At 39.6% G+C, this 15,676-nt stretch overlaps 1 protein-coding gene across 2 annotated transcripts in view; it reads left to right on the forward strand.

Moving 5' to 3' along the window:
- The first annotated feature begins 1,092 nt into the window (after positions 1–1,092).
- Positions 1,093–15,676, forward strand: part of Spock3 (SPARC (osteonectin), cwcv and kazal like domains proteoglycan 3) — a 243,269-nt gene continuing 228,685 nt past the window's right edge. The window contains exons 1-2 of one of the 2 annotated variants that reach the window (XM_090354216.1): positions 1,093–1,158; positions 1,679–1,867. In XM_090354216.1, coding sequence (XP_090210342.1) covers positions 1,679–1,867 — 189 coding nt within the window. In that variant the 5' untranslated portion in view covers positions 1,093–1,158. Of the gene's footprint in view, positions 1,159–1,344; positions 1,410–1,678; positions 1,868–15,676 lie in introns of those variants that run through there. The other variant, XM_090354217.1, reaches the window with a different exon arrangement.

Genomic DNA, 15,676 nt, shown 5'->3' on the forward strand with positions numbered 1-15,676 from the left:
TAACTACTTAAAGATAATAAAAAATCTTCTTAAAAAGAAAAAATAAACACTAAGCATTGCTTGATACCTCTTTTCAGAGCATTTAAAACCTGTCACACACGTGTCATTTGAAATTGAATGGAAAACATGAGCAGTGAGTACTTCAACTATTTAAATTGCATGTGAAGTTTTGGGAGCTACAAGGCATTTTTTTAAAAGGTCATAGCTTTGACAGATGTAATTTTGGTGCCATATGTAACAATCCTGTAAAGATACATACCGTGATTGTAGTGTTTTAGCTTTCATAGGCCTAGATCTACATGCAATGTATACAGGAATCTTCTTTAATCTATTGTCCTCCTAGTTCATTTCCAATATACAGAGACATACAGCAGAATACTCAGTCACGAGGGACAGCTGTAGAACTGAAAAGCAAAAATAATTGCTCCAAGTTGCTCATCTTAGTTTTGCAAGAGTGCCATGGCAGTTTCCTTTGCCTGTTCTTCTTCTTCTTCTTCTACAGTTTATCCCTGAGGTCCTAGAAGGTGTAACAGAGCCCCCCGGGGACCTTCTGCTGAGAAGTATGTGCAGTGTGGGGAGATGTAGGCGCATGGTAACACCCTGCCTGAGAGAGGCGGGGGAGAGGAGGGAGGGAGAGAGAGAGACAGAGACAGAGAGAGACCCGAGGGAGACAGAGAGAGAGGGGGTGAGGGGGAGAGGGAGAGGAGGGAAGGAGGGAGAGAAACTTCAGTGCATGCTCTGGGATCCTAGCTGAGCTCTATTTTCTGGGGTCCCCCGTTAGGGCCGAGCTGGGGCTTCGTGGCTGACAGTCCAGGTGATGGTTACTTGGTGACGGGTAAAGTTTTCTCCGCTCTCTCCGCCCACGGCTGCCTCGCCACCCCGAAACTGCAGCGCGGAGCGGAACCCCGAGCCGGCCCAGCCCCGCGCGCACCCCGAGCGCCTGGGGACCAGGGCGCAGCCGGGCCAGCGCCCGAGTCTCTTTCTCCAGGAGGCAGGGGGGTAGCTGGCAGAGCCGGGCAACCTCCTCCTGCTCCAGCCCCTCCTCCCCCCTCCTCCCTCCTCCTCCTCCTCCTCGTCCTCCCTCCTCCTCGGGCTCGGCTCGAGCCGGGCATCCAGCTCATCCCATCCCACTGCGGCTTTGAATTCTGCCGGGGGAAGGTGGGCTGGGGGGCGGGGGAGGGCGGGCGGGGTGAGCCGCGGGGAGCCGGGGAGGGAGGGAGGGAGGGAGGGAGGGAGAGGGGCGGGCTGCGGGGAGCGCGGGGCGCGGGGCGCGGAGTGGACGGCTGAGCCGGCGGCGCGAGCCGCAGCAGCAGCAGCAGCAGCAAGCAGCGCCCGCGAGCCGCGAGTTGGCACAGCCGCGCTGCGTGGCCGGGCGGGAGCGGCGATCCCGGGCGGGCGCACACGGCAAGGTGCGGGGCCGGAGGCGGCTGGGTGCCGGCGGGGGGCTCCTGCGGGGTGACTCCCCCCATTGGCACCCCCTCTTCCTCCCCTGGGTCTGCGTGCGCGTGAGTCCCCGGGGTAGGAGGGGGCAGCCTGCGGGAACAGGACCCCCCACCCCCGGCCGGGGCTCCGGCTCTGTCCTCAGTCTACCCCGTGTGGCGGATGCTGGCTCTCCGGGGACCCCTCCCACCCCCGATCTGGTACTCCTCGTCTGACCGCCCCCTCCCCACGCCCGCAGATGTTCAAGGTGTCCGCCGTGCTGTGCGTGTGCGCGGCGGCGTGGTGCGGCCAGGCGCTGGCGGCCGCCGTGGCGCTGGCCGCGGCCGGGGGCCGGGCGGACGCAGGGAATTTCCTGGACGATCAACAATGGCTCACCACGATCTCGCAGTACGACCAGGAAGTCGGACAGTGGAACAAATTCCGAGACGTAAGTGCCGCTGCGCCGCCCGGGTTCCCCCCCCACCCGTTCCGGCTCCGCGCGCCGGCTGGGGAGGGAGCGGGTTCGGTTCCCCGGCCGCCCGCGGGGGGGGGGGGGCGGATGGCTGGAGAAGGAGGGACCGGGGGGAGCAGGGGAGGGGGGCGCCGCCACGGGAGAACTTAGCATCCCCCCCCCCGCCCTCTCCTGCCTGGCCTCCCAGGACTCGTGGGTTGGATGCGCAGGTCACACCAGCTCCGGCTCGTCCTCCCCACCCCTGTCGACCCCCCCATCCTCCCTCGTCCGCCTCTGTTCCCCCCTCCACCCCTATCTACCCCCCCCCACACATTCCAAGATCTGCAAAGTTCAGGCTTTCGCCTTCCCAACTTTTGAATGGTGTTCCTGGCCCTGGTCCACGCAGCCGAGCGCCTTTGCGCTCTGCATGGTTCTTCAAGTCACCGCGGTGGATCTGGTGACTGATGCTCCGGGGAGGGATCGGGGAGTCGGGGCCTGAAAGCACCGGGCTCATGAACGTCTGCTCCTCACCAGAGGGCTGCTGGGCGGTGCGTTTGTGGAGAAGTTGCAAGCCGCTCCGGGTTACATAAAATGGCCCATCCTGGGGCGCGCAGTCTAGCCTTGACTTTAACCCGGGCTAATTCAGATTGCATCTCCTCACCCCTGTGAGCCACAGCTGCGAGGGACCCGGGGGGGGGGGGGGGCAGCGCCAGCAGGTGGCCACCATGAGAGGATGAAAATGCAGAATCCCTCCAGAGTTTCTTAAAAAGGTCTTGGAGGCCACCCTTTCTGGAGACCCGTGGTGTGCTGGCTGGCGGCCCGGGGCCAGGAGCTGGGAGGCCTCGGGGTCTTTCCCCCTCTCCTCTGACCTGCCCCAGGCTGAGAGCCGCCCCCTGTGCAGAGCCCAGCTCATCTGCAGGCATTCCCAGAGGAAGCCGCCCTCCCCTCCTGACGGGTGATTGTTGTTCCTTCTGCCCACCCCTAAAAACCCAGGGGCACCTACAAGGGTGATTCCCAGATACATTGTTGCCAAACCTTGCGGTGACATTTGAGGGAATGTGTTATGAGTCCATCTGCAGGGCCACCAGGTAAGGAGGAGTTAAGTTCCTTCATGAGCTCAGCCTGTCACGAATCAGGAACATAAATGGCAGATAAATGGCAGCTTGGGCTACTTTTTCATCTTGCTTGTTTTTTTTTTTTACCCACTTCTGCCACCACTCCTTTCATAAAGTACTTGGCAAGGCAAATCCCTTAGAGGGATTCTAACGCAAAGGTGATTTTATCTTCTTGATACCTAGCCTTGATGCATAAGCAGAAAAAAATATATTTCATAGTACTACTTAATACAGGACTTGGTCATACGTGGTTCATAAACAAAGCTCCAATACCGTTTTAGGGCAAAATGAGTATTCATAAAGGCAAACTGTTGGCCTATTTATTTGTTGCGATTTTAAGGGCAATCACAAGTTAGCAAACATATGAACTCTACTTGAGGAGTTTCGGTTGACCAGGCCATTACTGGAAAAATTTGTCAGTATTTGAACCGTACTCTTTTTGACATTATTTAACGGCTCCTTAAAAATATAGAAAATGTACATTTTAGATTCCTTTCAAGTAAAATTTTAATATTGAATATCATAGTGCTGCCTGCATTTTTAAAAATTGCTTTGTTGAATTATTTAGAAGTGAGCAGTTCAACTTGGACAGTATGTTTGATTTCAACCAAATATCCTAGATATAGTGCAGCCAACTTCTATAGAGATTAGACTTTTTCATCTCAGTAGCAAAGTCCAGCAAACATTGCATGGGAGTTTAAGCAAATGATGTCTTAAGATCTTTTAAGCAAATGCGGATCTTGAAGCACATGAAATAGATAAAATGTAATGACTTATTAAAAAAAAAGCAACACACTTCCATCAGGTTTTCTAATTGGCACTGTGGCAAGGCATTTGGGTCTTTGTGGATCTGCCATCTGTCAGGCCAGGGGAACTTCACCACTGTCCTGCTGTTCCTTTATATCCACCTGTTGCCCATTACTAACACACTAGGCCTGTGGGCTAAGTGTGACCTCTCACATCCTAACTCAGACTTCTGACTCAGACCATTCAACACGTCGCTATTAATAGTTTCCCTTTTTGCCAGTCTTTTCCTTACTATCTTTTTTTTTCTTTTCCCCTGTAAAATTTCTGGGTTGCTTTTTTGTTTGTTTATTTGTTTTTAGCCCATTTTTTAGCTAGAAGTACATAGTTATAATGCATTACTCATAGTAAGACCATACTACAGGAATCTACCTTTGAATGTTTTGCATGAGCATTTGTATCTAGAATAAGAGATTTGGCTCCTAAGAAGGCAAAGAGAAATTGCATCGGAAGCTCTTCTTACAGAAAGGGCTTTCCTTTACTTCTCCCATAAAAATATAAGCATCATTTTTTTAAAAAAAGCATTAAAAAGCCTTATCATGTCTCAGTATAACAAATAATAAAATTGATCCTTGCTTTCTTGTGAAGGATTATTTTCTTTCTTCTTTTTTAAATTGCATTTTATTGTCAGAGTGATGTATAGAAGGATTACAGTTACATTTATCAGGTAGTGGGTACACTACTTCTTGAACATTGATACCCTCCCCATGTATTTCTCCCACTTTCCCCCTCCCCACCCTCCCAATCATCTTGAAAGATTGTTTTCTAAAACTGAAAATATTTTATAATGCATTCACTAATAGAACTATGCCTACTTTTAAATTATAATTGAAGACTACCTTGACTATTACATAGAAATATAATGTATGGATATTTAATAAGATAGCAAATAAATTGTCTTTCAAAATCAACATAAATATGGAAATATATTTTATTGACAATAATGCTTTAGGAAATATAGGCATAGATAGAATTACCCAAGAGAAGATGAATAGCAAAACCATTCTCTCAATAGTTGTTTTCTTGTTTCCTTCAACATAGATCAAGGAAACATTATAAATTATGAAACACTGGCTAGAAACAGTTATTAACAAAAGAAATATAAATACTTGTGACTACTCTATATTATCAGTTTTCATTACTGAATTTTGTCATTACATATTTTGTCCTTCAGTGTATACAAATATATAGATGAGAAGAATTTTTAACACATTCAAGATCATAGATCTACTTTTCATTTCTATGTTTCAGGAAGTTGAAGTTTAAAGATACAAAGGAGTTAATACATTAAAAAATAACTAGAGACGAGCCGGGAGTTTGGCCTAGTGGTAGAGTGCTTGCCTAGCATGCACGAAGACCCGGGTTCTATTCCTCCATACCACGTACATAGAAAAAAGCCAGAAATGGTGCTGAGGCTCAATTGGTAGAGCTCTAACCTTGAGAAAATCCAAGGACAGTGCTCAGGCCCTGAGCTCAAGCCCACGACTGGCAAAAAACTAGAAACAAACAAACAAAAACACTAGAACTAGCATATAAAAATAAATAGAACTAGCATATTGCATCCAGGGCTTAATTATGTCACTTGAGAAGAAAACTAAGGCTGGGAGTATAGCTCAGTGGTAGAGCAGGGGTTTAGGATAGCCAGGCCTTAGTTTCAATCACCAGCACTAAATTAATATTTAAACTAAAATTAATAAAATTAATTATAATTTAAACTAAAATTAATTAAAATTAATGAAAAATTCAGCTAAATTAATATTTAAAAGTTAAAGTAAAACAACTCTTAAGTCCCTTTCAGCAATGAGACCTTTTCAGCATATGCATTGATTGTATGTTATTTTCTGTTCAGTACTGTTGGAGAGTGACAAAACTAAGATTTCTCAGTGGGGGGATTTGGAGTCAACCAATACACTTTCCAAGAGTGTGTCATAAAAGATTCCCTTATGCCATTCTTGTATATGTGTTAGGAGATATGTGTTAGGAGTCATTTTGAGCCATTAGCTCAGATGTCTAGTATATTATGTATTTTAACATATATATATTGTCAGTTCTGGGCTTGGATTCAGGGCCTGAGCCCTGTCCTTGGGTTCTTTTTCTCAAGGCTAGAGCTCTACCACTTGAGCCTCAGCACCATTTCTGGCTTTTTTCTATGTATATGGTACTGAGGATTCGAACCCGGATCTTTGTGCATGCTAGGCAAGTACTCTATCACTAGGCCAAACCCCAGGCCCCTGAACATTTATATAAGTTCATATAAACCTAAATGAGCATAGAACTGGGAAACTAATAAATTATTGGTGATTTATGTGATAATGTCATTATCCACTTTATTGATTTCACTGAAGTATATACATTGGATAAGAATGACAGAAATGATCAGTTAAAGCCTTCAAATACTGTATATGTATATTAAAAAAGGATGGATTAGGTCTATGGTAAATTGAATAATAAATGCAATAAACTGTGCCATTTCATTTAAGTGCACAAGATTAGACCATAAGGTTCATTTTGAACCTGAGTACCATTAATGATTGCCAGTCAACGTGTGCTTGCATTCATTCCTCAGGTGATTGTTTTATATCACATTTTTATTATCTTGAAATAGTTGCAGAGAGATTTGAATTCCACACAGGAAGTTGTAAGTACACTGCATCTTCATCTGTATTAGCACTTCCATCATTCTCTTCCTATTCCCATCTATTCTAATGCCAACCCATTTCATCAAATATCCTACTTGGATTTTCCCACATGTACATTGAGTATTATGCTTGTTTTTACCCATCACTCCTCTCTCCATTCATTCCTCCCCCTTAGATTAACCCTCTCGGTGTCCTAGTATTTATTTTGTTAAACTGCCTGTTAATTGTTCCAAGGGGTTACACCATTGGAATCTAGCTCTGTTCATATTGTACCTTAGTCAGTTTTTAAAATTATGTGTCTAGGAATATGGCCCTGAATGAATTTTCATATATGCTTATAATTTAGAACTAACAGGAAAGAAAATCTGTCCTCCATCTCTTTGAGTTTGACTTATTTCACTCAACATGATTTTTCCAGGATCATCTATCTATCTATCTATGAATTTTTTTTTCTTGCCAGTCCTGGGGCTTGAACTCAGGGCCTGAACACTGTCCTGGGGCTTTTGCACTGTCCTGGTGCTTTACCACTTGAGCCACAGCACCACTTCTGGCTTTTTCTACATATGTGGTACAACAAGGAATCGAACACGGGCCTTTGTGCATGATAGACAAGCGCTCTTACCACTAGGCCAAACTCCTGGCCCCTCTACACACGTTTTGACCCTTTTCCATCACTTGACTATTATGAACTGTGCTGTGATAAGCATGGGTGCTCAGGCACCTTTCTGGAATCCTGACATGCAGTCTTTTCTTAAGTTGTGTTTTTATTATCATTAGGTAATTGTACAAAGAGAGTACCATTGAACATGTTAGGTAAAATAAATCCTACTTAATATCTCCTCTTCTATCATTTTCCCCCATCCCTCCCAACACATCCATCCCCTCAATTTTCCTATAGCATTGAATATTATGAGGGCATCTCCTGTTTTTCTCTATTCATTTGTCTAGTGACATGCATGCTTTCAGAAAAAAATGTAGTATTGCTGTGATAGCGTAACTACGTTTAGTGTTTCTTAAACTTCTATACTGATTTCCACAGTGGTTGCACTAGTTTACATGCTTACCAATATGTATTAGGGTTCCTTTTTACCCATAAATTCTCCAACATTTGTTGTTGCTTATCTTCTTGATGATATCCTGACAGGAATAAGATGGAATTTCATTAAATGGGACAACAGTAAATGTTGTTTTCATTGCATTTCCTGGATAGCCAGAAATGTGAAGCATTTCTTCATACTTTCTTTGGACATTTTTACTTCTGTGAAGTCTCCATTTAGCTCCTTTTTAAACTGGGTTATTGAATATTTAGGGTTTAGTTTTTGTCTTCTTTTTGTTAGAGGAATAGCTGGCAAAGATCTTTCATTCTCTAGGCATCTGTTTAGCTAATTCCATTCTTTCATATATAGAAGCTTTTTATCTTGATCCAATCTATTTAATCAATTTTCTCTCCTTCAGTGATCCTCAATACACTTTAAATATACTATAAACTTTAAAATTCTAACCTTTCTACTACTAGCTAAAGGATTTGAAATATTTTTTTTGAAAAGTATTATTAATTGGAGAATATCTAACATATTGCAAAGATAACTTGACTTTTTAAACATGCACAAGGTGGTACACAGTTCTAATCCCAGCCACTCAGGAGGTAGAGTTAGATGGAGTACCCTCTGACCCTATCTCAGACTAAAGCATAACGTCTTATCTAAAATAAGCAATCTAAAAATGTCTCAGAGTGTGTTCAAATGGTAAAGAATCTATCTAAGTGCAAGGGCTGGTCTAATTCCCAGCTTTCTTAGCTTCTTTTATTTTTCTTAGAATTCTTTTTTAAAATCTGAGTTTTGTGATGTATAAGTTATTTGATAGTAGATGGTGGTAAACTATCTTTTCTTGAGATCTTACTAGGTTACAGGGTAAGTTGAGACCCTAGAGATGATCAAACATATTGTTATTAGAAAGTAACAAACATGGATTATTTCCCCAAGAATAGTATGCAGTTGCTTTACAAGCTATTACAATTCATCTAATTCTTACACAGAATCAACATGGTAGAATGTCCTCTTGCTTATTTTTTTTGTTTGGGGTTTTGGCTTTAAATTAATGAAGCCTGATTGCTATATTCTGTATACACAGGAGAGCTACTGAGTACTGCCTTTATAGTTGGGAGCAAAGTATTACTAGTTTTATTTTCAACAGTATGTATCAAATATAGCACTAATAATTAACAGTGTGGATGGATTTAGTGGGCAACTACTGCTGTCTATGAAAATGTGCATTTTTAGTATCTCTCATTATGAAATAATGCTCATAAATATATTTATAGGTGTGTATACATATGCCCATGCATGTGCCATCACAGATTAAACCTGAACATACTAAGCATGTATTGTAAAACTAAGCAACAATCCTGTCTCTAATTACTTGCATTCCATCCTAGTCAAGAACATAGGCTTTTTTAAAGAATTCATTGAGTTTAAAGCAATATATTTCCATGAGGGTTTTCCTTTCTTGCATTTGCTCTTTAGATGATTATGTATACAGCGTTTACTCCTGAAGTGCCTTTGTACACTGTACATATTCTCATGGGTAAGGATTCCAGCACACAATCATACTCATAGGAGTGATACTTATTGGAATAATATTCAGTGGCTTGATAGTCATTGGTCAGATTCATATGAAGTCTTCATGATGAGATGTACAAGTGGCTTCTGAAGGGAAACCATTAGTCAGTCTGAAAATCCTGGGATCAGCGAGTAACTAGCTGATAGAAAAGGGTTAGTCCTTGCAGAATCCTGCCTCCTGAGCTTTCCACACTGGCTGTGGTTGTGCTGCTTCCTCCATAATGCCTCTACCTTACACCTATCCCCACCACTGCCAGGCAAGGTAGACAATGAATGTCCACAGACAGACGCATTTCTGGAGGTGGAAAGGCCTTAGTCAACTCCACTAGCAAGTCCAAGCTGACAGTAATCTTTAGTCAGATCCCTTCAGATCACCCTAATAAAAACTCATAAGAATAAGTCAATCCTTTCAGTCCTCTAACTTTTCTGTCTCCTTGGTTATTACGAAGGAATAAGTAAATTGAGACATATTCTCCCTGAATGTATGCCATGTCTATATTATGCATACGTAGATGTGTGTATATATATGTGTATCTTACATGTATATAAAAGATACGTATCTTCATGTTAGTATGATGAAAGAATCTAAACATCAGGCATGAATAGATACTATATGTATAATATGTAAGTTTTATATGCCTGTATGGAACATATTACACAGAACCTGTTAAATTATGATCCTTCAAGTTGCCAAAAAGAATTTTTGAATGTTTAGTCTTTCTTTTTCTTCGTGATTGGGATTTCTGCATGTAACTTGAGAAAATTGCTTTCTTTGCTCTCTGGTTGGTCACCTTGTGCTTTCCCACTTCTTATGGGAAGTTGTGCCACTTGGGACTATATAGTTAAACTCTTCAGCTAGACAGAGAAAAGGAACACCGTCTATAGCCGTGCAGCATTTAGACAGTAAGACTACTGGGTTAGAGGCTTTTAGATCTCATGATTCTGACTCAGCATGACATTTTATGTTTTATTCAACTTCAGTTTTCATGATCTCATGTTCAGGGTCACAATTTTATTTTATGTACTTACTTTTAGTGCTGCTCTTTGAATCTTCTATAAACACTGCCCAATTCTGAAAGCTTCCTAGATGACTTACTTACGTGTCGTTTCACATCTATGAAGATATCTTCTTCACTTCTACTCTTTTTAAGTCTCTTTGTCAGTTTGGGTACATTCTTAAAATATAACGTCCTGGAGCTGTAGGTTATCATCTTCCTTCCTTTGAAGTCCTTGAATTCACGCAGCATTAGTGCAGCATGTGGCTTAGAGTGGCCATTAGAAAAGGCTTTAAAGGAAGAAACATTAAATTAGATTTGTATTCCCAGCTGCAGAGATCTTAAGTAAAGCTTCTTAGAGATTGCCTTTTATTGACAATTCCATATCTGATCACCTCAAGCCCAATTTGGCAATTTAAATAAAGTTCAATAACTGTAAAATGTCAAGCTTCAAGTAGTAAACTGTTTAGCCTTACTGAGGTTCTAGTATGCCCCCCAAATGAAAATGCTCTGTTTAGAGTGTCAGGTTCAATTTTAGGATCAGCCATAGTTAATGATCTAATAATTCTTCCAACATGTCTTATAGTTTCTCTTTGATACATAAGTCTTTTGCTCTAAAATCATTAAATACTGTTTTACATTGTCTAATAAATAATATCAAGCACCAATATTTTCCCTCTTTGACTACTACACTTCAGTGAACACTTATGTTTCAGTCCATTTAAACCACAGTTTGCGTTTATTTATTTGATTCTGCCTCATTTGTAATTACCCAGGTATTAGTCAGAGGTAGGTTATGTTAATTAAAAAAGAGAGACTTTTGAGTCATGCTGCCATAATTATGACACAACTTTATTTCTCAACCATATAACCATAAAATGTATGTATTTCATCTTGGACTTTTGGGTTTCCTCCTTCAGAATATGCTGTCTGTAATTGACCATTTTTTACATGTCTGGAAAGGTTTCCAAGAGAGCTAGCTAGTATACAATGCTTGTTCTATAACTGACCTGACTTTTACCTCTATCTTATAGGCCTGAGTTAAGTTACATAGCTATATGTTGCTATAAATATGTACTTTCACTTAAGGGGAAGGAAAAAAACCCTAAAAGTAAATGGTGGTCGCTATTACGAGGGGAGAAAAATTGATAATTACTTTATTTTATCATGTTCTGATAATTGCCGAAATGTCTTATTAACAAAATACCACATGTTGGTCTATGTTTTAAGACAAAGTAAAAATAAATTATCTTTTAGCATTTCTTAGATATATTTCATAATGTTTTACATGTTTTTTCATATTTTATTTCCTAAAAGCTCTGACTACCTGTGACAAGTATTTTAATATAGAATATCAGTGTTACAAAAATGTGTGGGTAGTTACAATATTTATAAATATACATCATTAAGTATGAATTAAATGTTATAAATGAATAAAATGATAATGAAAAATCAATGATTGGGAAACTTTAGGCTCCAAATTCATAAAGTAAATGAAACTTTACAGTACAGCCAACAGTAAAATCATATTCATTACTAAAATCAGCCTAGCTGTCCCTCAATATATAAATGCATCAAAAATATGATATATGTATATACATACACACAATGGAATTTTATTCATCCATTAAAAAGAATGATATTGCACCATTTGTAAAGAAAACATTGTGTTGAAGGAACTAAGTGATGCTCAGAGAGACAAAGGTTGGATGTTTTCCCTTGTCTGTGGAAGCTAGATTTGCCTTCTACATGTATAAGTAAATACATTGGGTGATATGCAAATGTATACAAATTTAGTAACTGAAATATGACAGTTTGAAGGGAGGACTCAAATTGTGTAATTTCTTAGAAACCCAAGGTTAAAATTCAATAAAATAAACACCAGGAAACGGCTACTTGAAAGGGGTGTGATGGAGTCGAAGGATAGTGGTAGCCGGTGGTGAAGAGAAAGGTGGGCAAATGTGTTCCAGAAACCTGTGTGTTTCCCTCAAAACTAGGAAGAGTGAGGAATGGGTAGGTATGGAAAGCACAGGTGAGAAAGTAGAGAGGTGACATTGATCAAGAAGCACCGTATTCATAAACTGCTTTGTTAAATATTGACTCCTTTTACAGCTAATTAAAGATAATGTAATTTTTAAAATTAAAATTAAATAATCAGAACATGGTACCTGAATTCACGATTATTACTATGACTGACTCCATTTCAATGAAGTTAAATGCTATGTTACATATTTTATTTAATTCACATACATAAACATACAGTTGTTTAGTTGTACAATGCTCAAAGTTTCATTCTCTGTGGCAAGAGCATAAGATCATGGCTAAAATGTGTTTGTTCAAAAGATAAAATCAGTTAGGTACTAACAATATGTTAGAGTCCTCTCTGAGGAGGAAGTAATAACAATATTAAAATAAGAGCAAGCAATTTTATAGAGTAGATGGCATCAACATTATAAATTTCTGGATGTATTTATTAGTATTATCTCTTTAAATGATGCACAATTACTTTATTGTGAACATTAAGGTTCTGGAACCAAACACAGATAGTCTTAGACTCTCTCCCATACTTAAACATTTCAATTTACAATAGGCTTACTACCAGATAAACCTACCAGAAGTCAAAATTTCTGTACATCAACCTGTATTAAATACATCTATCATACTGAAACATGGCCATTTGGATATTTTATAATATCATTCATAGTCTATAAAATCATCAATGCAGGCAGACTTCCAGGACCATATACCCTAGATGGCCCATAGATTTTGGTTTCACAGTCTGAGAGTATAGGTTTTTTTTTTGCTTCTGGACCAAATTGTGACTAGCTTTGTTGGTGTGCAGCATGAAAAGAAAGCAACATATAGCATCTTTCTGGCCCAGGAAAAGATAAAAATACTGTGTCCTGCTTTCACACCTTCCAAAAGTTGAAATATCATAAGCCGAATCATTCTAAGCTGGAGTATTTGTTGGCATTTGGGCTCCAGCTTCCCTGCCCTTAAACATAGTAAGAATAGTACTTCATGGTCTAGAAACATATATAAAAAGTCTATGATATGATGTACATTCTAAGTACATTATTCCAATTGCTATAGTCTTTTATATACTTCATAGTACTTAATTTTGATTAAAAATGGAATTCACCATACTAACCAATCTTAGCTTTCTAAATAGTTAACATTACGGGTGTGAATCATTAGAGCCCAACTATACCTTTTTGAAAGTATGATCCAGTAAACAGCGTAAGTGTGTTTTCACACGACGAATCTTAGCTTTGTTGCTTTGGAAACCAAAACTCTGCAGGCACTAAAGAAGCTCTGTATGTCTTCCTCTTTGAAATCCTGGAAACTGCATTCTACTTCACTGTGCACTAATTGTTGTTTTGTGACTGGGCATTACATCCCCTGGCATAATGTCCTAAATGTTCGTTTGTGTTGTGGCATGCAATAGGATTTCCTCTTTTTAGATGATGGAGTATATTCTATTTAGGACATGCCTATATTGGACATATGTACATTTGATTTGAGCACTCACAACCGTCCATGGACTCTTGATTTCTATTACCAATGATATCAGAAATGTGGTTATTTGACTAAGTTGAGATATTTTTTTTTGCCAGTCCTTGGCCTTGAACTCAGGGCCTGAGCACTGTCCTTCGACTTTTTCAAGGTTAGAGCTCTACCGCTTGAGCCAAAAGCACCACTCCTGGCTTTTTTCTATATATGTGGTACCAAGGAATCGAACCCGGGTCTTCGTGCATGCTAGGCAAGTTCTCTACCACTAGGCCAAACTCCCGGCCCCCTAAGTCGAGATATTTAAACAAAACTTAATTGTTATTGGAAAGGTGTTGTACAGAGGGTTATAGCTATGTAAGTTAGGTAATGAGTACACTCTGTTATTTTGAATGTATAGTGGAATTCAGTGACTACATAAGAACTTGCAGTGTTTGAGTTTTAGAAAGAAAAATATTTGTTTTTCCATGCTGACTCTACATTTTTAGGTTTCCGCCAATAGTACATCAGGCTCCAATTTTCCCACATTTTTTTTTACACTTATTTTCTATTTTTGTGATAGTTGCTATGTGAATGTGAAGGAAGGGATAGCCATTGTACTTAATTTGCATTTCTCTAATGTTTTGGACTGTTACAATCCTTTCTAATGCCTATTAGACATTTGTTTACCATCTCTCGAGAAATGTCTATTTCAGCCTTTTAACTATTTTTAATTAGGGTATTTAGGGTAATTAGGATAAATTGAGTATTTTCTTTAGTAAAATCTTTAATAATTCAAAATATAGCCATAATCTCCTTTTATAAATACAGAAATTGAATTTTGACAAGTTTAATAAGCCTACTATGGATGACTGGTATTTGTGACACTATCTAAAACTCACCGGTGTTTAATTTCTTAGTTATTAATAGTTGATCACTTCAAATGAGCCATACAGATAACTCAAATTGATATTCTACCTTTTTAAGTGCCACATTATAATTTTTCCATGGTGGACATTGACTCTACTTTCTTAACTGCTAGAACAAGAAGCAGATAAAAATTTGGATGTTTTCATTAGCATTTGGTATCTTTTATACAGAATTTAAATAATCTTACTGTGAATTGGTCAATTTATTTAGAAACTATGAGAGATTTCTGGTTTTCCAGCTTCCATTAATTAGTGTTACACAAGCCAGTAACTGATCATCACGTATTATTTAAAAAATAACGCACATCCTTGCAGAATTACCAAATTGGCAATAGCATATGCTAGAACATTTATTATGACTTTATGACACTACAGTTTAATCTTCAGTATGTCAAGTTGGGAAAATAGAGTAAAGAAACTTACCAATATGATCTTTCATTAGGTGCTGTTTAGAGCATAACCTTTACAAAAACTTTTAGGTACTCATTTTGGGTATACTTTTATTTATTTGTTTTAAATCAAATGCTTTGGTTCCTGCCTTCCTTGCTCCTTATTTGTACAACAGTTGAAAATGGAAAAGGAATTATTTTCTTTAACTTAAGATACCAGGAACTCATTTATTATTTTCATGTCAAATTAACTTGTGCATACATAAACTGATTAATTCAGCATAGAATGGGTTGAAAAGGAATAACAATCTCTGTCATTGAAGCTCACTAAATTTCCTGTGTTCTAGCTACATAAAGGTAGTGTGTGTGTGTGTGTGTGTGTGTGTGTGTGTGTATGTGCACACTAGCAGTAGGGCTTGAAATCAGGGCTTCATTTTTACTTTGACTTTTTCCAACGCTAGAGCTCTTTCACTTGAACCACACTTCCACTTCTGGCATTTTAGTATTTAATTTGAGATAATAATATATTGGATTTGTCTTTAGAGACTGACTTTGAGCCATGATCTTCAGATATCACTCCACTATGGCTAGAATTTCATGCATTGACTTAAAAACAGAAATATAGTCATCTAGGATTACATAGATAGTTTTAGAAATAATTTTATTATCTTAATGTATTTTGAGATCCCATTCAGAGTGAAAAGATCTTAATCGTGAATGTTAGTCTCTTATTTTGGAGGCTTAAAGCCAAAGAGCAAAATTAAGCAGCTGCCAGACTGAAGAAAATGTAGAATGAATTAAAATTCAATTACATCAATATTTTATTCT

Source organism: Megascapheus bottae, chromosome 20 (assembly GCF_031878675.1).
Source record: "Megascapheus bottae isolate mThoBot1 chromosome 20, mThoBot2.hap1, whole genome shotgun sequence".
Taxonomy (NCBI): domain Eukaryota; kingdom Metazoa; phylum Chordata; class Mammalia; order Rodentia; family Geomyidae; genus Megascapheus; species Megascapheus bottae.